Source organism: Mauremys mutica, chromosome 1, assembly GCF_020497125.1.
Source record: "Mauremys mutica isolate MM-2020 ecotype Southern chromosome 1, ASM2049712v1, whole genome shotgun sequence".
NCBI lineage: Eukaryota > Metazoa > Chordata > Testudines > Geoemydidae > Mauremys > Mauremys mutica.
In genome coordinates, this window is record NC_059072.1 from 335888090 (window position 1) to 335912120 (window position 24031).

At 44.4% G+C, this 24031-nt stretch overlaps 1 protein-coding gene across 1 annotated transcript in view; it reads left to right on the forward strand.

Annotated features, from left to right (window-relative positions):
- Positions 1–11228: 11228 nt before the first annotated feature.
- The window catches only part of MTMR2 (myotubularin related protein 2), a 76239-nt gene continuing 63436 nt past the window's right edge, over positions 11229–24031 (forward strand). The window contains exon 1 of the mRNA XM_045019546.1: positions 11229–11482. Within this exon, the coding sequence (XP_044875481.1) occupies positions 11403–11482 (80 nt within the window). The 5' untranslated portion in view covers positions 11229–11402. The remainder of the gene's footprint in view (positions 11483–24031) is intronic.

A 24031-nucleotide genomic window follows, 5' to 3' on the forward strand; every position in this document is an offset into this window, starting at 1 on the left:
GGTCCCTGGACCTAAAAAGGTTGGGGACCCCTGATCTAGACCATCCCTGACACGTGTTTATCTAACTTGTTCTTAATAAACTGCAGTGATGGAGATTCCACAACCTCCCTAGGCAATTTATTCCAGTCCTTAACCACCCTGACAGGAAATTTTTCCTAATGTCCAACCTAAACCACCCTTGCTGCAATTTAAGCTCATTGCTTCTTGTCCTATCCTCAGAAGTTAAGAACAATTTTTCTCCCTCCTACTTATAACAACCTTTTATGTACTTGAAAACTGTTAAGTCCCCTCTCAATCTTCTCTTCTCCAGACTAAATAAACCCACTTTTTTCAATCTTCCCTCAGAGGTCATGTTTTCTAGACCTTTAATCATTTTTGTTGCTCTTCTCTGGACTCTCTCCAATTTGTCGACATCTTTCCTGAAATGTGGTGCCCAAAACTGGACACAATTCTCCAGATGAGGCCTAATCAGCACAGAGTAGAGGAGAAGACCTATTTTTTGTGTCTTGCTTACAACACTCCTGCTAATACATCCCACAATGATGTTTAGGGTTTTTTTGCCACAGTGTTACAATGTTGACTCATATTCAGCTTGTGATCCAATATGACCCCCAGATCCCTTTCTGCAGTACTCCTTCCTAGGCAGTTATTTCCCATATTATATGTGTGCAACTGATCGTTCCTTCCTTAGTGGAGTACTTTGCACTTGTCCTTATTGACTTTTGAAAGAAAGCTTAATTTCTTTCAGTATTCTAAGTTTGGCAAAACACCATCAAACAAGTCAGTCCTCTAGAGTGTTTGCACCTGCTCTTAAGTCTGTACCTCCTCATCCAGTTAATAACGAAATCTGCACACCTTATTGATTCTAAAACAAGTTAGGCAGCTTTGCAAGAACTGGTACAGTGAATCTGAAATTGTTCTGGCAAACAAAGGATCAAAATGCATCCATTCCTACTTTATTCCTACATCCATCCTCCCCCAAGGGAGAGGATGAGAAAACAAACAACACGTGACAGATGAGTAGTTGCTTAATGCACGACTACTGGAAGGTGCTCAGATACTATGTTGATGTGGTTTTAAGAACCTATATAGAATAGAATATTTGTTTTGTGTGTCCTATCTCTGTCTCTCCAGTTTTAAGACCACTTTCTGCAATTAACATCACCGCATGGTTTTGCTCCGTGTGAATGTCATTTCCGTCAGAGACACATGAACGTAAGTGAAACAGAATTTATGCATGTTAATTATTTTAGTTGCAGTAGCACTTACATGCACCAGTTGGGGATCAGAGCCCCACTGTGCGAAGCACTGTACACACATATAACAAGAAGACAGTCCCTGTCCCAAAGAGTCTGTCATCTATGTACACATGTTGAGTATTTATTTCTTTGAAAAATCAGCGTTTAGTTCTAGACTGTAAGACTAACTCCAAGGCCCCAGTTCCATGACTCAGAAGCATACTGAATAATAACACTCACATGGACTTCAGAGGAACTGTTCAATGTAAGGGTTGCAGACTGAGGGCCCAGCTTTTTAGGGATTCACCAATTCCTAATAATTGAGACTGGTACCTAGAATTTTCTTACTCAAGCTTCTCACAAGCGCTCTGACTACTCTAAAAGTGGTCCTGCCGCAAAGGACCTGACAACACACTTCTAACAGTGGTGGTTTAATTTTAATGGGCACATAACTGTGACCCATGCGCAGAATTTCAGTGGGATGCAATGGCTATGGACCAGAGCCTACCGGCCTGGCTCAAGTGAGAAATCCTTATACGAGCACTGTGATGGGTTGGATCACAGAAACCCCCTTGGGAACTGCCAACTGAAGTGCCAAGACTACTTCTGCCCCTGCTTTCCCTGCCAGCTTGGGACTCCAGCACCCTGTCTTGTTGAGCCAGACACGCCAGTCTGCTCCAACACAGACTCAGGGTCTGAAGCACGTGCCCCAAAGCTGCAGACTTAACTGAAAGCCACTTAAGAAGTGTTCCTGTCTTTAACACTCAGATGCTCAACTCCCAATGGGGTCCAAACCCCAAATAAATCTGTTTTACCTGTATAAAGCTTATACAGGGTAAACTCATAAATTGTTCATCCTCTAGATAGAGAGTTATGCCCCAGGGCTTTGGAGCGGAGCCCGGAGCTGGAGCGCGGAGCAGTGGAGCAGTGGAGCTGCAGGTTTTTGCCTGGAGCTGGAGCGGAGCCAGAGCACAGCTCCAAAGCCCTGATATGCACTGCTGTTTGCCCCCCCACCGCCCCCAGGTATTAATGCATACTCTGGATTAATTAATAAGTAAAAAGTGATTTTTATTAAATACAGAAAGTAGGATTTAAGTGATTCCAAGTAATAGCAGACAGAACAAAGTGAATTACCAAGCAAAATAAAATAGAACACGTAAGTCTATGTCTAAGAAAACCGAATACAGATAAAACCTCACCTGTTCCAGTAAGCTTCCTTTTACAGACTAGTCTCCTTCTAGTCTGGGTCCAGCAATCACTCACACCCCCTGTAGTTACTGTCCTTTGTTCCAGTGTCTTTCAGATATCCTTGGGGTGGAGATGCTCTCTCTTTAGCCAGTTGAAGACAAAATGGAGGGATCTTCCACGGACTTAAATAGACTTTCTCTTGTGGGTGGAGACCCCCTCCTCTCTCCTATGCAAAGTCCAGCTCCAAGATGGAGTTCTGGAGTCACCTGGGCAAGTCACATGTCCATGTATAACTCACAGTTTTTATAGGCAGAAGCCATTGCCCACATGGTATCTTGAATGTCTCCAGGAAGACTACTTATGTGGATTGGGTCATTCCAAGATGCATTGTTCCTTAAGTGCTTCTTGATTGGGCACATAACTTTGCGAATTCCTTTCTCCCAGAACTGACCAAATGTTCTACTAAGGTTATTTAGAAATCAAACCAGTACACGGGCAATATTCATAACTTTGAATACAAAAATGATACATGCATACAAATAGGATTAATAGATTCAGTAGATCATAACCTTTACATAGATATGTTACATGGCATATGTAGCACAGAACATATTCCAATTATGTCATATATATTCATAAGCATATTTCCATAAAGCCTTATGTGGGGGGCGCCGTCACACAGGGAAAGCAGATATGGTCACGCTCAAGGGCTAGAGTCAGCAGGGGACCCAGTCCAGCTGGGGGCCAGTACTCAGGGGTGTGTCTTTCCACTCCCCTCCTGACTCTGACCATTCAGTGCTGTGGCCTGAGGGCAGATGCTACCCCTCATCCCCAAAGGCAGTGGACCCCACTGATGCCCAGCACCCCTTCCCTTGCAGAGCCAGGAGCAAAAGCTCTGACCTCACTCCCCCAAAAAGAGCCAAAGCTTCAGGTCCCCCCTTTATCATAAGCAAGCTCCAGCTGGCCTCTGTCCCCCAGGGGCTCTTGTGGGGGCGGAGGCAGCTGAGGTCCCTTGGTCTTGCCCATCACACACATTCCTTTCGGCCCTGGGACTGCCACTATGCCAGCTCAGCCCACAGAGCCCGGGTCTCCTGCAGCAGGCAAGGAGAGGTGGGGAGGGGTGGGAGTGGGGGCAGATAAAGGAGACAGAGCCTGTTACCCTAGTCAGAGAAGAAGTTCAGCCCTAGAGAACTGGGGTAGAGGGGTGAGGGGGGGTGACACAGAGACCAGTTTGGTCCAAGATGGAGGACACTGATGACAGATGGCCCACGGGGAGGTGGAGGAGGTGGGGTGGGCTGTGGCATATGAACAGTTAGGGTGTTTTGGAAGGGGTAGGGCAGCGCATTGTGGGGGGAGTGATGGGAGGTGTGGAGTGGAGGAACCCCAAGTTTGGGACAGGGGAACCCTGGGTTTGTCGGGGGAGTGCCCAGTCAGCAAAATGAGTGAGCCCGGCTGCCAGCAACAGGCCAAGGATGCTCCTGCTGGCAGCTTCATGCTCCATTCTGGCGAGGGATGGCTGGCTGGGGATTACACCGTGCGCAGCCTGCAATGGAGGGAGGAGTGGCTCCTAGCATGGACAGTGGAGATGGGAGGGGGGAAGAGGACAGGTCAGTGCCCTGGGGAGAGGGGTCTCCCAACCCCCCACTGCAAAACAGCACATGCACGCCCTGCCGCTGGCAACTGAGATGGAGGGGGACAGCTCAGTGCATGGGGGGCGGGGAGTGTCTCCGTTACTCCCCACTGCAAAATAGCAACTCCCCTCTCTCGCTGCCTGCAAGCCAGATGCTGAGGAAGGGAGGAGGAAACCTTCCAGCTGCACCTTTGCTGCTCCCCTGACCCCAGCTTCCCTCCCCCCACAAAATCCCTCTCTTCCAGACCTCCCCCTCAAAAAACCTCCTCCCTACACATGCTCTCCACCAAGGCAGGACTGTGTGCTCTGGAGCTGTGCTAAGGGCAAGGGTTGGGAGGGAAGTGGAAAGATGCAGTTTGAGGGGCAACACCCCTACCTGCCTCCCCCCCAATCTCCACCCCAGGTGCTAAACAAATGAAATATCATACACTGAGGCCTAAAAGCCATTGCATTCTGCCTCTAGTGGACATGCATGAGATGCAAGGCGAAAGCACCATCAGGGTGCTGTTAGGATCAAAAAGAACGACATCGTGGCTGATCATCTCTGGATGTTAGCGTAACTAATCTGCCTCAGTGTGACCTCTTGTCCAGCAATTTTGAAGACAACCTAAGTGCAGCCTTAGGCACCCATGCTGGTTTCACTGGTTTTGACTGGCACCTATGCTGGCAACAAAAGCATCATTCATGAACAAGAACTGTTGCACATTCCCCATGACCATCTTGTAACAGGTGTTCCTGAAACCATCAGCAGCTATAATCCCACATTCGATACGTGGCAGCTTGTTCTTCGTCAGCCTCCCTGCGAGTTGTCAGGGCTCTCACTGCTCCTGCCCTGACCCTATATGCTGCAATCAGTGATATAGCTTGACAAAAACAACACATACCACCTCCAGTGTGATTCATGGACAATACATCCCTGCGTAGTCTAGCCGGTGACAATTCATCCTTTTTTTCCTCAGCTGCCCACTGCCCTTAAACTGTGCAGACAAGAAAATGTAATAAATCTGAGAGCCATTTTAATGAATCTAAGGGAGAAACCAGGGTGTCTCTGGTTGTGTGGTTTTAGAACAATTATTGGACTGAGTCATGCTGCAGATTTGTCAGAGCCTGATGCAGATACTACAGACGCAAGCACACTGTGTGAAACTGGCAGGGCCATGAACTATTTAAAGAGTTGGCTAGAAAGAGTCAAGCAGTGACACAGGAATTTATGAGTAAGGAGAGGAAATATGGAGGCTTCTAAGAGCTCCAACAGACAGAACTGGTTTTAGGATTTTGCAGGACCCCTCCAGTGAAGTTTTTCTTTGGCCATTTCCAACAGCGATCAAGATCCAGTGATGATTTATTTGTATTGCAGAGAGTAGAGCCTATGAGTTCCAAGCATGGACCAAGGCCATGTTACCCTAAGAGAGAGTCCCTGCTCTGAAGATCTTACCATCTAAATAGACAGGACAAACATTATCTGAATTTTACAGATGGAAAATTGAGCCCCAGGGTTTGATTCTTCTCCCACTTATACCAGTTTTACACCAGCAAGAGTAGACCCAGACCCTATATGACTTGCTCAAGCTCACATAGCGAGTAGGAACTGAACTAAGAACCGTTAAAACCCAGGCTAATTCCCAAACCACAAGCCCACCCTTTCTTTTGATCTTTCAGCTAATGGCTGCCATAGGTGCTAAGCACCTCTGAAAGTCAGTCAAATGTTTTTTAAGCTTATAAAAGATGTTACGGAGTGGGAGACTATGAAGCACAATTAACAATGGGATTTTTTAGGACATCTGACAATCCTCCTTTTTGGATAGTAGCCTTAATGAATTTTCTCAAACAACTTTCTCTCTATCTCTGACTCTCGGGATTTCATTTAACTTACCTGTGTCAACTGGAAATATTTAAAGATGAACACATGAGACTGTGTTATTTATTTGGTGTGGTTTTAATTTTCTAATAATATTTTCTATGTTTTGAGTCATTACATCACAGTTAGGCTGTCCTCTCTAAAGGAACAGCTTCTAATGTGATTTGTAAGACAATAGTAAGGGATCTGGCAAGAAAAACTAGGCTGAGACTGAGCTGTGCTCATTTTACACCAGTTATAAAACTGTTCTGTGAATTGCCTTTAATTGGTTTTGGTTACGGTTGGAGCCTTTCGTTAATTCTCTGGCGTTTGTAAGAGCCCTGAGGTAACTCACTTCACAGAGAGAAATTCTTGCTGACTTTAAAAAAGAGGTATTGCTGGGCAAAAAGACTCACTGTGCAGATTGTTAGTTGTTTTCAACAGCAAGACAGATCCAGGAGGTGATTTGCTTTGTTCTCATTTACTAAGCATCAATGGGGATTTCTATAGGGTTTCACAGTCCCTGGGGATAAGGCCAAGAACAAAACAGGGAAGTGAAAAGCAAACAGAGCACTTCATCAATAAACTACTTAGCAATGCCACATCAATGGCAAATTAGGAAGAAAGGAAGGCGCTTTAATACTTTCACATAGCAAAGGAGGATGTATTTTTTGTAATTCCTACTTGACTTTTGTAACAATTGCACCATTATCAAACTATGGTCAACAGAGGCAGTAAAGGTAATATCTAAACATAGATAATTAAAGACTCTGTATGAAAGTCTTGAAGACAGAAAAAATATTGTACGTTGTCTTGGGAATTCAGTTTTGAGAAGGGCTGGCAAATGGACTGTATCATCAGGAATGGGTAAGATTTAATTTAATCTCTTACAAAGATGCAAGTTTTCTGCTGTTAGTGCACCCCCTGATGGCTGATTCATGAAGAAATATCAGCATTCACTTTGAAGGATATTTGCCTGTCTACCCAGTGTTCCACAATAGCAGCCTATAGTGGGAAAGGGTGAGTGGGAAAAGGAACAGAATGGGGAAAACAGGCATCACTGGAATGGGAGAAGGCAAAATCCACTTCCTGCTGGATGAGTTATTATCTGGAGATATTACTTCTACAGGTATCAGAGAAAACAAGAAATCTTGTGACTTAGCTCACAACTTATTAAAGCAGGTGATTAGTCACACACATATTAGAGGGATACTGTACAGAAGCCCTGATAGAACAGATTATTATAGTGGTGACTGATCCTATTCTAAGCAAGGTTGGTGTATATTTAAGTTTGCAAAAATACTTCCCTATTCATAAGTCCCTGCTATTGCTTGCTCATAAACACTGATATGTTTAGTCTGACATTTTCCATGGTTCCTGCCTGACAAAGTTGTAATTTTTGCTAGAAACCTTGTTTGAGTTATGGGAAATATTTTCCCAATTTAAAATTCTTTTTCTAAACACACTCTTTTAAATGACAAGGTCACAGCAAAAATGGCTGAAATTAAAACAAAACTTGGCACAGATTCCTCACTTAGAAGTGGTGCGTTTACTCGGTTTGAAAAGAGAATTGGTTTTTTTGAAAGAAGTTATGAGCATGTGAAAACTGTCATTTTCAGCCTGCGCAGAAGACAATCTATCAAGACACTAATAACCAGACTTAACCAGTTTCTCCCATAAGGTGTAAACATCATAAGACATGAAGTACACCTGTGTAACACACTGGCCTGGTTAGGGTTTGTAATATCTAAAAGCCGGACACTCCAGCAGGAGTGCTGGAACCTCTCCTTCCTGGCCTCTTCCTCCTGAAAACCCTCTCCTGCCCCTTCCTTCTAGGCCCTGCCCCCTAGGCCTCACTCCTGCCCCACAGGTACTGCGTTGGATACCACTGGTGTAGTGTAACTGTTTTATGGAAATCATGTTTTATAGAAATATGCTTATGAGTGTGAATATAATGTAACTGGAATATGCTTCATACAAAAGGTGACTTGTAAGGTGCATTACAAAGCTTATGATCTACTAAGTGTGTTCAACCTATTTGTTCGCATGTATTATTTCTATGTCTGAAGTTAGGAAAATAAGATATAAACTTGTATTACTGATGTAAACCCATTAAGTGAAAGCCATTAAGGGTGCTTCAGAATCAATGACCTGTAAATGGCTCTTTACTTGTGAACCTTCCTGGGCATAGGCACCAACTTTTCCTGGTGCTTGCGCCCTCCTGTCCCCATTCCAACCCCTTCCCCAAAGTCCCCGCCCCAACTCCATCCCCTCCCTGCCCCTATTGGACCCCTGCCCAAATTCCCACCCCAGCCCTGCCTCTTCCCCTGAGCGTGCCACGTTCCCCCTCCCTCCCAGTGCCTGCCGCTGCAAAACAGCTGTTTTGTGGCACAAGCCCTGGGAGCCGGGGAAAAAGAGGACAGGTGGCGCGCTCAGGGGAAGAGGCGGAGTGGAGGTGGGCAGGGAGCTGCTGGTGGGTGCAAAGCACCCACCAATTTTTCCCCATGGGTGCTCCAGCCCCGGAGCACTCACGGAGTCGGCGCCTATGTTCCTGGGTATGTGTGGGCCAGCCCTGGAAGAATGGAGGCTGGGATCTCACAGGACATGTGAACATGTCACCTAATACTGGAATCCATCTTAAACCTGGTGCTTTTCCATTTAGAAGGGAGGAGTAGGGACCCAGAGAGACAAAAGATTCCCACCTTGTGCCAAAGACGGCTGCAGTCATGAGAAATCCTCTGTTTTCCACCTAAGATGTCTGCTGGAACTAACAAGGACTGTGCCAGGGGAAATGATTGGGCCCAGACTCAGAAGGAGTCTAGTCTGTGAAAGAAGCTTATTGGAACATCTCTGAGGGTGAGATTTTATCTGCAAACAGTTTCTTAATGTATTAGGCTTAGACTTGCATGTTTTTGCTTTATTTTGCTTGGTGACTTACTTTGTTGTGTCTGTTATTACTTGAAATCACTTAAATCCTACTTTTTATACTTAATAAAATCACTTTTGTATATTAATTAACCCAGAGTAAGTGATTAATACCTGGGGGATCAAACAGCTGTGCATATCTCTCTATCAATGTGATAGAGGGAGGATAATTTATGAGTTTACCCTGTATAAGCTTTATACAGAGTAAAACGGATTTATTTGGGGATTGGATACCATTGGGAACTGGGTGTCTGGATGCTGGAGATAGGTGACCTGCTGAGCAGTTTTTGGTTAAAGTCTGCAACTTTGGGAGTGTGGACCAGACCTGGGTCTGTGTTGGAGCAGGCTAGAGTGTCTGGCTCAACAAGGCAGGGTTCTGGAGTCCCAAGCTGGCAGGGAAAACAGGCTCAAAGGTAATTCTAGCACGTAAGGTGACAGTCCCAAGGGGGTCTCTGTGACCAAACCCATCACAGTAATATTACTGCTAACAGTCACCTCAGGAAGTTTTGTAGGCACAAACCCTTCTAGGGAATAGCAGGAGAATTGGTGCAGCATTCCATGGCCTTTAGAAGCGGCTTGCATCTCCAAGGGCACTAGACAGGGGAGTTTGGGGATTACCATTGCACCTGACCTTGAGGAAGAGGCACATAGTGGAGTGGGGAAGGTTCCTTGTGACCTCCTGCCCAGCACTTCAACAAGCTCTCTCCCACATGTCTAACTTCTGTGTGATCCCACAGAACAGTCACAGCCCTGCATTTGTCATCTGCCGTCCTGTAACATGGAAATAAATGTGCTGTCATTGCATCTGCAGGATGGAGTCGGGAGAGAGGCTAGGAAGAAGAAAAGCCCTTTTTGTTTAAATGTAAATACCTTTAGTGCTTAGCACTGGAGAATATACTGTAGGGAGCAATCCTTCCTCCATAACCCTGCTCTCTCCCCCGCCCCCCAAACACACACACATGAACCCCTTAGGGGGGGCTACTAGACAGGGTGTTTCCAGCTTTGCTCTCTATGATCTTATAATAGTTAACAAATGTGGAAGGCAAAAAATGATAGACAAGAATGAAACATGACTGACTGTTAGGCTGGTGTTTTTTTTTTTTAAGAGATCTGAATGTTTTCCTTGGAGTTAAAATCCTTCTTTAAGGTGTCATCTGTCTAGTTCCTACTAAACAGATGCCCCTCTCTCAACCTCTTGAGGAGGCTATAACACATCACAGATTAAATCCCAAATAAATGCTTCTGAAGTGTCCTTCCAGCAACTGCACTAAGCAGAAAATTACAGGCCTCCTGGGCCTAATTCCTTCTGCTTGTTACCACCATATCCATCCATCTTTTGTATTATCCCTGGGGCTCTCTCCTCTTTCTGCTCTGCTGGGCAGGGAATGATCTCCAGACTTGTGGCCCCCCTCCAGCAGGATCCTACCCCTACCCAGTTCCTGCTGTCATCACCAGCAATGTGTCTCTGGCCCCTGCGCCTTCTGTCTTGGCTGGAAGAGGGGAAAGGCCGGTGGTCTCCAGCAAGGTGTTCATCCCACCCCCGCCTCTTAGCAACTTCATGGTGGCTGTTTATCACCCCCATGGGCCAAGTTAATCCCTTGACAGAACACTTTGGTATCAAAGGGTGGTGAAGCACTGGAATGGGTTACGTAGGGAGGAGGTGGAATCTCCAGCCTTAGAGGTTTTTAAGGTCAGGCTTGACAAAGCCCTGGCTGGGATGATTTAATTGGGGATTGGTCCTACTTTGAGAAGGGAGTTGGACTAGATGATCTCCTGAGGTCTCTTCCAACACCGATATTCTATGATTCTGTGAAAGGCATCAGGGATGAATGGGGTCCCCTTTCCCCTCCTCCTGCCTTTCTTCCTGGCCTGCCCTACATAGAAACTGTCATTTTGGGCTGAGGCTGGTCTGGCTCCATCACTGCGCTGGTCCCACCCACCGTGCGACCACTCATGATTTCCCCTGACCTTCCCTCGTCCTGCACGGCTGGCCAGGGGATGAGAAAGGGAGGGGGCTTCTTGCACTGTCAGGCCTACCCTCCACCCCGCCCTGCTTAGCAGCAATCTCACCCCGCTCAATCTCTGCTGCTGCGGGACCAGGCCCTTGCCTCGGGCATCTCCTCCGCCGGGCCGGGAATGGGAAGGGGCGGGAGTGGCTGCTCTCCAGCCTGGATCTCAGGCGTCCCGGGCCGGCCATCCATCCTCCCCAGGCTTGACTGAGGGGCTCACCCCGCTCCCGGGGGGCTGGCCGAGGGCACTGGGCAGGCGGCCCGGCGAGGCCCCGGTCTGCCCCCCGCGGGGGGAGGCTGCGTGGCCGGACGGTCCCAGCCTCCTCCTAGCTCGGGGGCGTCTCTCCTCCCCCTCCCCGCCGGGGGGACTGCGGGGCCGGGGGGCTGGTTCTTCCCCCGCCCCCTCGCGCTGCACGCCGGGCGGACATGGCAGCCGCCCGGTCCCACCTCAGCCGCCCTGCTGCAGCCCGCGGGCAGCCAGCCGGCCCCGGGCCCCGAGCCTGAGCGGCCGCCGGCGGGCCCGCCCCTTCCCCATCCCCATCCCCATCCCCCGCTCGCCGCCGCCGCCGCCCGCGATGGAGAAGAGCTCCAGCTGCGAGAGCCTCGGCTCCAGGCCGGCTGCAGCCCGCCAGCCCAGCGTGGACTCGCTCTCCAGGTACCCCGGCTCCCCCCCCCCGCCAGCCACCGCCCGCGGCAGCGGGGCCGGGCTCCGGCTTTGGAGCTGCCGCCCGCGGGGCCTGCCTGGCCCGCGAAGGAAGCCACCGGGGCGGGGGTGTGTCTGGCGAAGGCTGCAATAACCCCCCACCCCCGCCGTGGGAGCAGCTGCTGCTGGGGCCATTTCTCCCCCCCTCCGCCCCAGACTGGGGATATTCCGCCCCTGCTTTGCTTGTGGCCGCCCGGGCTCCAGCAGTCACATCCCTGCACCGGGGGTCATCTAGTCCAAAGCAGTTTCTTGGAGGTGGGGGTGGAAATCAGGTTTCTGGGTTCGTTGATGATCTGGGGTGGTCCCCGTAAGCAGCCCTTAGAAGAAGATATGGGTCCGGTGAGTGATGGGTCTTTACAAAAAAGCCACTGCCAACAAAGCAAAGAAACGGTGGATAAAAGCGATGGAACTGGTGCAGTTTTTACCCAGCAGGGGAAAGGGATTGCGGTCCCATGTAGGGCAGGGCTCCGTGATTTGACATTTGTCTTTGGATGTGGATTGAAGCATTCAGCCTGGATTGATGGCTCAGGCTGAAGCTGAAATTGAGGCTCAGGAATAGCACATACATTTTTAATGTAGTGATTTACAGTTGAATCTGTGTTGATTTAAAAAAAAATGGACAAAGAAAAAGAAAATCCCCTAAGAACTAGTTTGAAAACTTCCAGTTTTTTGTGATGACTTGATATTTTGTAAAGGCGTTTGCAAATGCATAATTTTCACTTGTTTTAAAACATAACTTTTGCTTGAAAATCAGTAAGAACTCTAAGAATATTGTGTAATTATATAATTCAGAATTTCTTAAAAATCTCTCTGGTTTATCCACTGGATCCCTTAAGAAGTGATTGTTTGTGTTTTTGTGTTTACAAAATTACACTTGTATAATTATCAGTAATGATGCTTCTGGGATATGTCGATAGTGGTGTTTGACCATTTATATTGTAGCAGTTCGTAACTTTTGAGTGGTTGATTTTGTATCCTTAATAATTTGCTTACAGTGTTGTAACTGTGTTGGTCCCAGGATATTAGCGAGACAAGGTGGGTGAGGTAATATCTTTTATTGGTTCGACTTCATTGGAACTTCATTCCAACTTTTATTGGAAGTTGGCTCAATAAAAGATATTACCTCACCCACCTTGTCTCTGTAACAACCTTAATAATCTTATTGTTGTTTCTGTATAATTTCCTAGGTTTTCAAAAAAAGAAATTCTGTTTTTTCTATTTGCATCATGTGGCATCGTATTTACACTCGCATGCGTCATCAGCAAGGTTGGAACCTTTAGATCAGTGGTTCTCAAACTTTTGTACTGGTGACCCCTTTCATATAACAAGGCTCTGAGTGCGACCCCCCCTATAAATTAAAAACACATTTTAATATATATAAACACCATTATAAATGCTGGATGCAAAGCAGGGTTGGGGTGGAGGCTGACAGCTCGCAACCCCTCCATGTAATAACGTCGTGACCCCCTGAGGGGTCCAACTCCCAGTTTGAGAACCCCTGCTTTAGATTCTCCCACAAGGACCCCTGTCGCTTGAGCTAACTGAGTTACTGATAGAACTAGTAGGTTGTCATCCTCTATTGTGGACCAGCACTAAAAGGGAGTGAGACACTTTGCCAGTGGGTTTTACAGATGTTTGCTGACATCAGAGGAATGGTGAGACTCAGGAATCTTGGGCTCCATTCCAGGCTCTGGAGGGGAGTGTAAGTCTCAACTCTCTGGAGTCTTCAGTCCACCCAATCTTGTTGCCCAGCCATTTGCAGTTGTCCTCCTAGGTCCTCATCTGATCTGTTTTCCCCACCCTGGCCTGAAGTCAACCCCCTTGCTGAATCACAGAGCTTCCCCTTCCCCCACCCGGCTCCTTGTCAAATCTGTATCTCCTCCACCCTACTGGTTCTCAGTCCCAGCCCCCTTGCCCAGCCAGTCCCAGTTGCTCCAGCTCCTCATCTAATCTCATTTCCTGCCCCCCACCCCAGCTCCCAGTTTACCCCTTGGTTTCTCTTCCTGGATCCCAGTCCCCATCACCCCACCACCACCCCAACTCCCAGTTTCTCTCTACACTCCCCTATACCAGCCTTCAGTGCCAGTTTTTGGCTCCCTGTCCCATCTACTCCCCTTTCCCTTCCCATGGGTCCAGCTCTTCACCCCTCTTCATTAAAATCAAGACACTTTCTCCTCCACACTGATCGTTGAGGGTATGTCTACACTTTGAGCTGGGATTTTGCTTCCCATCTCAAGGAGGTACACTCACCCTAGGTCTGGTGAATTAGACGAAGGTTTCTAACCATCAGAGGAGTGAAGTTCTGGAACAGCCTCCCAAGGGGAGCAACGGGGGCAAAAAAACCTAACTTGTTTCAAGACTGAGCTTGTTAAATTTATGGAGAGGATGGTATGACAAGACTGCCTATAATGGCATGTAGCTGAGGTGTGGCTGCTAGCAGCAAATCTAATGGTTGGTGATGGGATGCTAGGTGGGGAGGGCTCTGAGTTACTACAACAAATTCTTTCCCCGTTGCCTGGCTGATGGGTCTTGCCCACGTTCTCAGTGTATAACTGATCGCCATATGTGGGGTTGGGAAGGAATTTTTCCCGGGTTGGATTGGCAGACACCCTGGGCTTTTTCGTCTTCCTCTGCAGCATGGGTCACGGGTCACTTGCAGGTTTAAACTAGTGTAAATGGTGGATTCTTTGTAACTTGAAGTCTTTAAATCATGATTTGAAGACTTCAGGAGGTCAGACTAGATGATGATCCCTTATGGCCTTAAAGTCTGTCTGAGTCTGATTTGAGCTAGCATGCTAAAAATAAACTGTAGTTGTAGCAGTTTGAGCAGCAGGTGGTGCTAGTCATCCCAAGTATGTACCCGTCGGAGAAGCTAGGTGACTTGCCCCTTCTGCTGGTGGCACTACCATGGCTGAAGTCTATATTTAACTGGCCAGCTCAATCAAACCTAGCATTGGTATGGCTCCCTGAACTGGGAATCACACCCCCAGTTCGAAGTGTAGATGTACCCTGAAAACTCACGAGTGACAGCTCCTCACTCTCAGTTCAGGTGACTAGACCTAGCATGGTCCAGAGCTGCGATTGCAGGGAAAGTCCTGCTCAGCCTTGGGCTGGAGCATGCCCTGTGTGGATGGAATCTTTGGGATTTAGCTGCTAAAATCCAAGAAGTCTCTACTAAGCATGTGTGAACTGTGGTCTTCCCTTATACCCCCAAGGCTTATCTCTGAGCCAAATTTGGGTGAATTTTCACGGGGGTGGCAAAAAATGACACAAAGGCTATTCCCCATACAAATTTCAAGTCCCTGCTCCGAAGGTCACTAGAATTTTTTAACATGAGCATAACAATGTATTTTTCCTTAGCCTTGTTCTTAGCAATGGCTGAACTGCTTTAGCTGAAATTTTTCATTAAAATTCAGCCAAGTCAGACCCCTGGCATTAAAAATTTCATCCCAAGCTATTAAAGTCTGGTCAAGTTATAAGCAACTGAAAACAGAGTGTTCTAATTGGAAGTATTACTGCATAATATATGGTAGTACCATCCCCTCCTGTAATTCTAGTGATTCGGTTGCAGAAGGAAATAGTTTTCCTATGGACTAAACAACAGATTTTCTGTTTGCCTGTCTCTCACACAGGGTTATTTATTAATTAAGGCTCCAGTCCTGTGAAGATGTGAGTATATATGTAATTTTATGCACATGAGTAGTGTCATTGAATTCAGTTGAATTACTTATGCATAAAGTTACACACACTTACATTTTGTAGGATTGGGGCCTAGCCAGTAACACCTTCCCTGGAGACAGTTGTGATTTACTTCTTTAAGTCTTACTTATAATAGTTTGATCTGCTAGACTACAGTAATGTTGAGTTGTTAGTGTGATTGTAGTGATGTGCTATAGTTGCATTATACCTGCTTGCTAAAAAATAAATAAATAAAATCTTACATTTTTATGGGGATGGTGTCGGGAGTAGAGTGTACTGTGCAGGTGCCATAATTAATTTTATAAATCTGGCTTTCTTATTTAATAGTAATAATCACCTTCTGACTATAGATATAATTCATTCAAAATTCACGACTCTTACCTATGTAAGCATGAAACCTTGTTGGGTTATAGGAGCATGATTATTCATTTTAAATGACATTAAAAAAACTGGAAAAGTGAAAGATGACCTGACAGATATGATGCATTTATACCGCACCCTGACATAATTTTATCGTACAGCTTTCTTAGATCTGATTGCAAAGTTAGGTCAGTTGTGTATGCCTGTAAGTTCATAGGATGTGTTCCTGGAAACACATGTGCATACCTTAGAGCTCACATAAGTAAAGGTACTTGCATGAGAAAGTGCTTTCAGGATGATACTGTAGTTTTTTGGGAGTTAGTTTTTTCTTTGTAGTGAAGTGTGTGGGATACGTCAGCAATGGTATTTGACATTTTATGTACTTTAAAATGGAAGGATGGTCTAGTGGTTAGGGCACTAGCCTAGGACTTGAGTTCAGTTCCTTGCTCTGTCACAGACATCCTGTCTGGTCTTGTGCTTCAGTTCTCCATCTCTAAAAATGGGGATAGTAAAACTTCCTATCTCACAGGGGTGTTTGTAGGACAAATGCATTAAAGATTGTGAAATGCTTTGGTATCTATTGATGAGAAGCACTATATAATGGCTAGGTGATATTATTACACCTCTACCCTGATATAACACGAATTCGGATATAATGCGGTAAAGCAGCGCTCCAGGGGGGTGGGGCTGCGCACTCTGGCGGATCAAAGCAAGTTCGATATAACGCAGTTTCACCTATAACGTGGTAAGATTTTTTTGGCTCCCAAGGACAGCATTATATCGAGGTAGAGGTGTATTAATAGAACCTGGTATGTGTGCATTTCATGCAACTTTTACTCCAGTGAGTAACATGCAGAAATAACTCTTCATGGGACTAAACAAACTGTTGCACGCAGAAGGCGATGACGAGCTTGACCATAAAAATTGATTCCCTTTTGCAGTGTATGGTGTTAAATCTTTGTCAACAGGACAGATAAGGAGTTAGTGATTTTTTCTCTCTGTTATGGAGGAGTCTTTCTCCTGTGTCTTCTCCCATGATGATATGTCACTGAATTTGTCAATCAGTTGGCTTTGGGCACTGATATTTCTCCATTCATTACTCAGCACAATTGACTTTGTCGTTGAATGGAAAATGAACACCATCTATCCATAGAATTTTAGCTTTGGCTTTAAAAGACAATGCAAAATATTTTCCCCTTGCCCATAAACTTGCATTTAACAATCACAGTATAGAGCTTTGGGGTAGAATTTTCAAAGATGACTTAAAGTCCGTTGGCTTTCAGGAAAACTTAGGCTCTTAAGTTCCTAAGGGCTAGACTTTAAAAAAATTATTTAGGCACCTGAAGATGCAGATATGCACCTATAGGAATTAGGCAGTTAATGGCATTTTCAAAAGTATCTATCTGCCTCTTCAGGTGCCTAAATACTTTAAAAAATCTGCCCTTAAGTGCCTGTCACTACTGAAAATGGGACTTAGCCTAAGTCCTGTAAGTGCTTTTGAAAAATTTACTTTTGGTAAAATATTGACGGGTTTCTCTTTAGCGTATTAAAAAAAAGTAATAACCTATCTGAACACCAGACAGGTATAACAGAACTTAATTTCCTCAAGCAATTAAAGATGTCTGACAAAGAAAGCAGATTATAAAGGAATGCAAATCATATATATCTGAGGTAGCACACAGTATTTTTAAAAGGTATTTGGAATAGATCTCCAGCTCTGGGTTCTGTTGTTGTGCCAGATGGATGGGGGTGAGACTAGCAACTAATGAGAGGTGGAGTAGGGGGAGGAAGTGTTCAACTATCTCTCACCAAAGAGCATTCACGTGCTTTGGGGAATCATACCAGCTAGCAACCTCCACCAATTCCTTTATTCTAGAGCTCTGTATCTACAGCATTCATGTTATTCTTTGCCTTGCTTTCTGAGAAGTGATACTTTAAATTCTTAGCTCTTTCGTTTTGATGGTTCTGCTTTCTTTTCATGTCAATCTGTTTTACTACTTCTGCATGTAAGTTAGCTTAGCTGCAAAAGGAAAGGTAACTCTAGAACTCGGAACATCTCATTTTTGTGGATGTTTTCTTGAATGGTAAAGACTGGATAGTTTGCATTTAACCTTTTAAAAAAAATCCTGATTTCTTCTACAAGTCCATTTTGTTGTAATAAAAGGTCTTTGTGGCACAGTCCAAAATGTTGGATGGCCTAGCACAGGTGGAAAGGTTTATTGCTCACTCAAGAACCCTGGTCATTTTAATTGTACTGAAATGTATATATCAACTGAGAAAGTTAGGTCTTATCCTCCCAACAGTGTCTTAGCTCACCAGGCAATGTCTTCAGGACCCTGGAATCTGTAGTTTACAATGACCTAGTATCTGAATTTTTGACTTCTGGAGAATTACTTGATGACTTTAACTCAGAAATAAACTGAATTTGGCTTAACCATTGTTAAAACAAACTGTTTCTAAAATTTAAGAGCAAAAGTCCCCAATGAGTGATGTTCATTTTGAAATCAAGCTACGTAACCACACAAGTGATGTGAGTACACCCCACAGTTAGGATTTATGAAGTTTGTTGTCCCATTGAGTAGCAATAGTCCAATGCAATACTCAAGCAACAGTCTGTTCTAAGAAACAGATTCAAAGTGCCTGTGTGAAGTTATGGAGGCACTTGAATACTAAATAAACCATATTATGGGAAAAGAGGTAACAATTAATATTCTAACCCTATTTCATGAAGAATACAACTAGTTCTAACAGCAATAGTTTAGTTCAGGGGTTCAGTTTAGTTCAGGGGTTCTTAAAGTAGGGATTGTAACCTCTGGAGAGTCACAATCATTCTCCGTTTTCTTCCCTTTCTTAAAATAATTATACTGCTTACTGTTATGGTTCTGTTGATAACTTTGATAACATTAATTGAGCATAAACAGATGCAGAGATGCCTGCCTGAACCTGCAGACAGGCTGAAACAATAGCTGTAAGTGGTGTGAAGGGCCCTGTTCGTCTTGATTATGGTCCTGTGGACACCTGCTTGGACAGCAATTTAAGGTCCTAGTTGAAGAATTTTTCCCCGAGAACAAGGCTAACATCGGAAGGAGATGGATTTGTAATCCCTTTGGGGGCTTTCTCTCTGAATTTTTGACACCAAAACCACATTACTGCCAGATGTATCACATTGGTGGATTGAGTTGCCTTGTGATGACTCATTGAAGTTACAGTTTGAAAGAGAAGATTTTTTTTGCCGATTTTGGTGGTCAGTGAAGCACAAATATCCATCACTTTTTTTCATAGGCTGTGAGAATGCTTCTTCCTTTTGGTTCCTCATATATATGTGAGGCAGGATTTTCAAGGATGGGTGCCATTAGAAATAAGTACAGTCGGTAGCTGAGTGTTGAGAATGAGCTACATTTGTGTCTGAGAAACTTCACGCTGTGTCTAGAACCTGTTAACGACTCCAGACAGGCTCATCCAGTCTCAATAATCATTAATGCTAATATGTGAAAGATAAATTATTAAACTTAATTGAAACAGAAATACATTTGGGTGCTAATTTGTACAACTGTACATTTTTGTGTATGTTGCTAACATAATGAATAGATTATAAAGCCTAATAATTCATTTCTATCATAAGGAAAGACCATTATCAGGGGCTGAGAATTTTGGGAAGGAATTGTGAAAATACTGGTAGCCTAAAAGGAGGTGACAGTTTTGAAAAGTTTGGGAATCACTGACTGAGGAAAAAATAAAATCTTCCAGGAGCTGTCAAAATAGCAATCTTCAACCTACTTTGGTAATCTCTACTTTTAGCTGATGTAGGTTCTAAACATCCTTGAGTCTAAGATTCCACCTTCTGCTCTGACCTTCGATACATGCAAACTTCTTTGTTCATGCAACTATTATTGAAAAGATAAATGTCTCCAAGGGACTATGTATTTAAAAAGTGCTATGTGTGACCATTTAAAAAATAAAATATAGTAGACACTCATCTATTTCTTTAATTCTTGTCAAGTATCAGAGGGGTAGCTGTGTTAGTCTGGATCTGTAAAAGCAGCAAAGAGTCCTGTGGCACCTTATAGACTAACAGACGTATTGGAGCATGAGCTTTCTTGGGTGAATACCCACTTCGTCGGACATGCATCTGACGAAATGGGTATTCACCCACGAAAGCTCAAGCTCCAATACGTCTGTTAGTCTATAAGGTGCCACAGGACTCTCTTTGCTGCTTTTAGTTCTTGTATTATAATTAGCACGGGGAGAGAGAATCTCTGCCCTGGAGAGCTTGGGGCTAGGGTTTTAAAGATATTTTTGCAGATGTGCCAGATAGGTGCCTAGTGAGTTTTTCAGAAGTGCCTAGCTGCTTGACTGCGATTGATCGAGGCACCGAACAACCTTTAAAAATGTGGCCTTTGGAGTCTAAATAGACAAGATAGGCAGAGGGTGGGGAGGGGAAACAGTGTCACACAGAGATGACATGACTTGCGCAAGGGCACACAGCTAGTTAGAGGTAAAGCTAGGATTGGAACGCAGGTCCCTGACTCCCAGTCCGGTGCCTATTTGCTTGACCGTGCTGCCTTCTTTAGAGATGGAAACTTATCTTTTTTTTGTTTAATAATCTGTTTGCTTAACTACAGATTATTTACAATTAAAAAAATAATTATCCAACCTGCTTATACTTCAGAATTACCTGTTTTATTGTCAAACTACATAATTTGTTGCTGTTTCCTGGCCCTATAGACCATGGAGGTCCTTGGCTGCTCTCACAATTCGCCTCCGCATTTTTTTGTCAAGGGCATATTTTGCCCAATGATGGTAATTCATACTAAGAACTCTTGGGTTTTGGTCAACATTATCCCTCCATCTTCTGTTTAGTCAGATACCATAAGGGTATCTGTCTTCCATCATCTCAACTATATGTCCTGCTCACAGAAGTAGTTGTTTACATCATTTTCTCCCTTTAAATTATTGTCCTGTTAGCTATGCTCCTTTAATTAATTATATATAACTTTTACTTCTGCTGTTTTCTTATCACTGTCCTTCTTTTCTAATTCATTTATAGCCTCTGTGCAAAGACAGGAACTAATTCTGAAAAATAAGGAAAAGCCAAACACACCCTCTCAGCCTGATCAGCAGGATCTATAAGCTCCTGGCTTCTCCTTCATGATCCTTTTTCTCTTGACCTACTTTGCTGCTATTGTTTATTCAGTGCTTATAGTGTGTCTGGTGCTGTATAAAGAGGCATGAAAAAGATTTGAGGGGTGGTGGTGGATAGTCAGCTGAACATGAGTTCCCAGCACAACACTCTGGCCAGAAGAGCTGAAGTGGTGCTTGGATGCATAAACAGGAGAATCTCAAGTAGATGTAGGTGGTTTAGGAAGAGCACAGGAAGTGAGAGGGGAAGTGGGAATAAATGAAATGAGGAATCCTATTACAGTTAAGTTTCACTCCCAATAATCAGTAGTGCATTGTAAGACAGTTAAAATGAAGGGTGGGTCTGTTTTTAGCTGCTGTAACTATCACTACACTTCTGCAAGGGTTGGTTGAAAAAATGCAACAAGACCCAGAAAAAAATTCAGTGGAATTTTTCGTGTTCTTGTTTCCCCATTTGTCTGCTGTCTCTATTTTCTTTTGGCAGATAGTTTTTAGTTATCTAGCCATGGTGGGACTTTCTCCTACTTTTCTCCGGTCTTTTACACTCCATTAATTCTTTTCCGTTCCTTTCCAACCTCCCACCTACCTTATGGAGCGAAAGAGCTAGTGGTTCTTTAATCCACACCCCCAGATGCAGTAAATAACATTTGAAGTGCTGTTCTAGTCAATAAAGTGACTATGTAAAAATGTCACCATTTTACAGATCTCTGTATACTCAGTCATCTGTTGACTTTGAGAAAAATAAATCCTCATTCCTTTTTATGCATGTTAGTCCTGTAGAGCCAACACAGCTGAGAGAGAGGGAGCTGGATTCTACTCCATCTTGTGGCTCATAAACATACTTATGTTTTAGTCAGTTACACCTGTGCAAACCAATTGAAGACAAATAGAGGTTGCCCAGGTGGTGTTGCATGCATTAGTTAAAGCCAATGCGGTTGCACAGATGTAATTGAACTCTTCTTACTAGAGATGATCTGCAAGATAGAAAGAACCTTGCTTAACCCTCATGTTGTGTTGGCTGGGTTGACAGTTGAAAAAATGCAAACAAACCCAAAGGTCATCTTTTTTACTTGTAAACTGAACACATTTGATCCAGAACCTCTGCAATATCTTTTTAACAAAGTCACTCTTCAGAGTAAGCTGAGATTTGAAATTCAGGCTGTCCTTATAACTGAAAACGGGAGTCCCACTGCCTCATTGAGAAGGAATGATCTCAGCTCCTTGGACAGCTGTTGTGTCCCCAGTTACTGGGAGCACCTTACATCAATGTACAGAAGCTCAAAGGCCCAGATCCTCAAAGGTATTTAGGCTCTTCACTCCCATTGATTTCAGTAGAAGGTAGGAACCTAAATACCTCTGTGGATTTAGGCCACAGTAACTATGTAAGTATTAGCTTTATTGGAGATGTATCCCCAGAGCACCTCACTAACCTCTGAAAGTCATGGCCCAGCGTGCAATGGGCTGTGTAAAACCTCAGAAGAATTTTCAGAGGAGGGAGCCCCACGGTGGGAGGGGCAGGCAATCTCTTCTGTGGTTGTTCCAAAGCCCCAATCAGGAATTTGGAGGGGAATGTTCCCAGGACAGTGTGATGCTGGATGAGCCATTCTGGAGAGGGGGGGAAAATGTAGTAGAGTTTCCTACTGGATGCCATCACTTATGAGCTAATATCTGCTGTCAAGCAGCTGATCAGCTGTGACCCATTACTTATGTGATTACATAAGAATGGCCATACTGGGTCAGACCAAAGGTCCATCTAGCCCAGTATCCTGTCTTCTGACAGTGGCCAATGCCAGTTGCTTCAGAGGGAATGAACAGAACAGGTAATCATCAAGTGTTCCATCCCATGTTGCCTATTCCCACCTTCAGGCTAGGGACAGCGTTAGCAACATCAGTATAGCTTCTGGTGATCTAATGGGGGCAGGATCATAACCGACTTCTTCATTGGTTGTGATAGGACAGCTACACTCCAGTAGATGGATGTATTTCTAGGTTAATATGTTCTGATTCCAGACCATGACTCCAAGTGGTCTCAAGCAAGGAAAAGCAGATTGCCCTATTGCTACATTGCTAAAAAAGTTACCTCCACTCAGCAGAAGAGGTGCCCTGGCCTTAGATTTTTCCCTCTTGTAGGAGGAGAGGAACTATATAAATACTTTTTTTTTTCTTACTTAGGTGTTTAAATCCATTGGCAGCTCAGGAAAGATGAGTAGTTATTTTCTTTAGCAGAATAAATTCTTTTCTGGGTGGGGCAAACATAACTTCCATTATTTATGGAGATAACAACCTTTACTGTTAGGTGAGCAATCTTGCAAGATTATCCCCAGTATATAGATGTGACAATTGATATATGGAGCAGTTGGGGACTCACCTTTTCAAAAGTGTTCACTCATTTTGGATGTCTCCATTTTTGGGTGCTCAGCTTGAGAGAGACGGAACCAGATTTTCCAAACACCATTTAGACACCTTCAGAAGTGGCGAGTATGTCAAGTGCTAAACTCTTTTGAAATCCTGCCTATGCGTCACAATGGGAGCTGCTGGCTGCTGAGCTCTTTTTAAAAAATCTTTATTTAGGTACCTATTGGAGTTGGGCTTTTTTAGAAATCTGGTCCTAGTTGTGGGTGCTGAACACTTGAAAATCTGGACTGTGGGGTCTGATTTTCAGAAATGCTGAGAACCCACATCTCCAGTAGATGTTGATTTACCTAGGGACTTGTAACAGTTCAGTGGCTGACCTGGGATTAGAAAGTAGGCTTCTGATCCCCGTTCCAGGCTTCATCTGCAGTCAGAGCACACTGCATCTCAACATCTGACTGCTAGAGGATATCTAGGTATCCTGTTGGAGGATTTCTACTGGATAATAGGTGACTCTCCAAATGGGGGTGTATTTATATGCTGTATTCAAAAATAAGTTTTTTTCTTTCTTTTAATTAACCCCAGTCTGGAATTACAAATGTCAGTGATTAGTCATTTGCTGGTATTCTTAGTAACTAATTTTTTAATGAAAGATAAACAGCATGTTTGACAGTACAAGTTTTTTTCTTATGCGAGTGTTTAAAAATAGAAAAAGGAATGCAACGGAATAAGGACTGAGTTATGGTAGGTATACAGACTTACTGTTAAATCGGTGTGTGCAGCGGCTAGCATAATAGGGTCCTGTTCCGTGACTGGAACTCCTTCTTTGTAGTGCAGTAGTACCTAGAAGTTATTTTATCTGTTCATCCTATTTGGGCTATCTTCCCTTGGTGTCCTACCAACAAGTACAAAGTTTTCCGGTCTTTTTCTTGATCCAGTTCATGAAAGTTT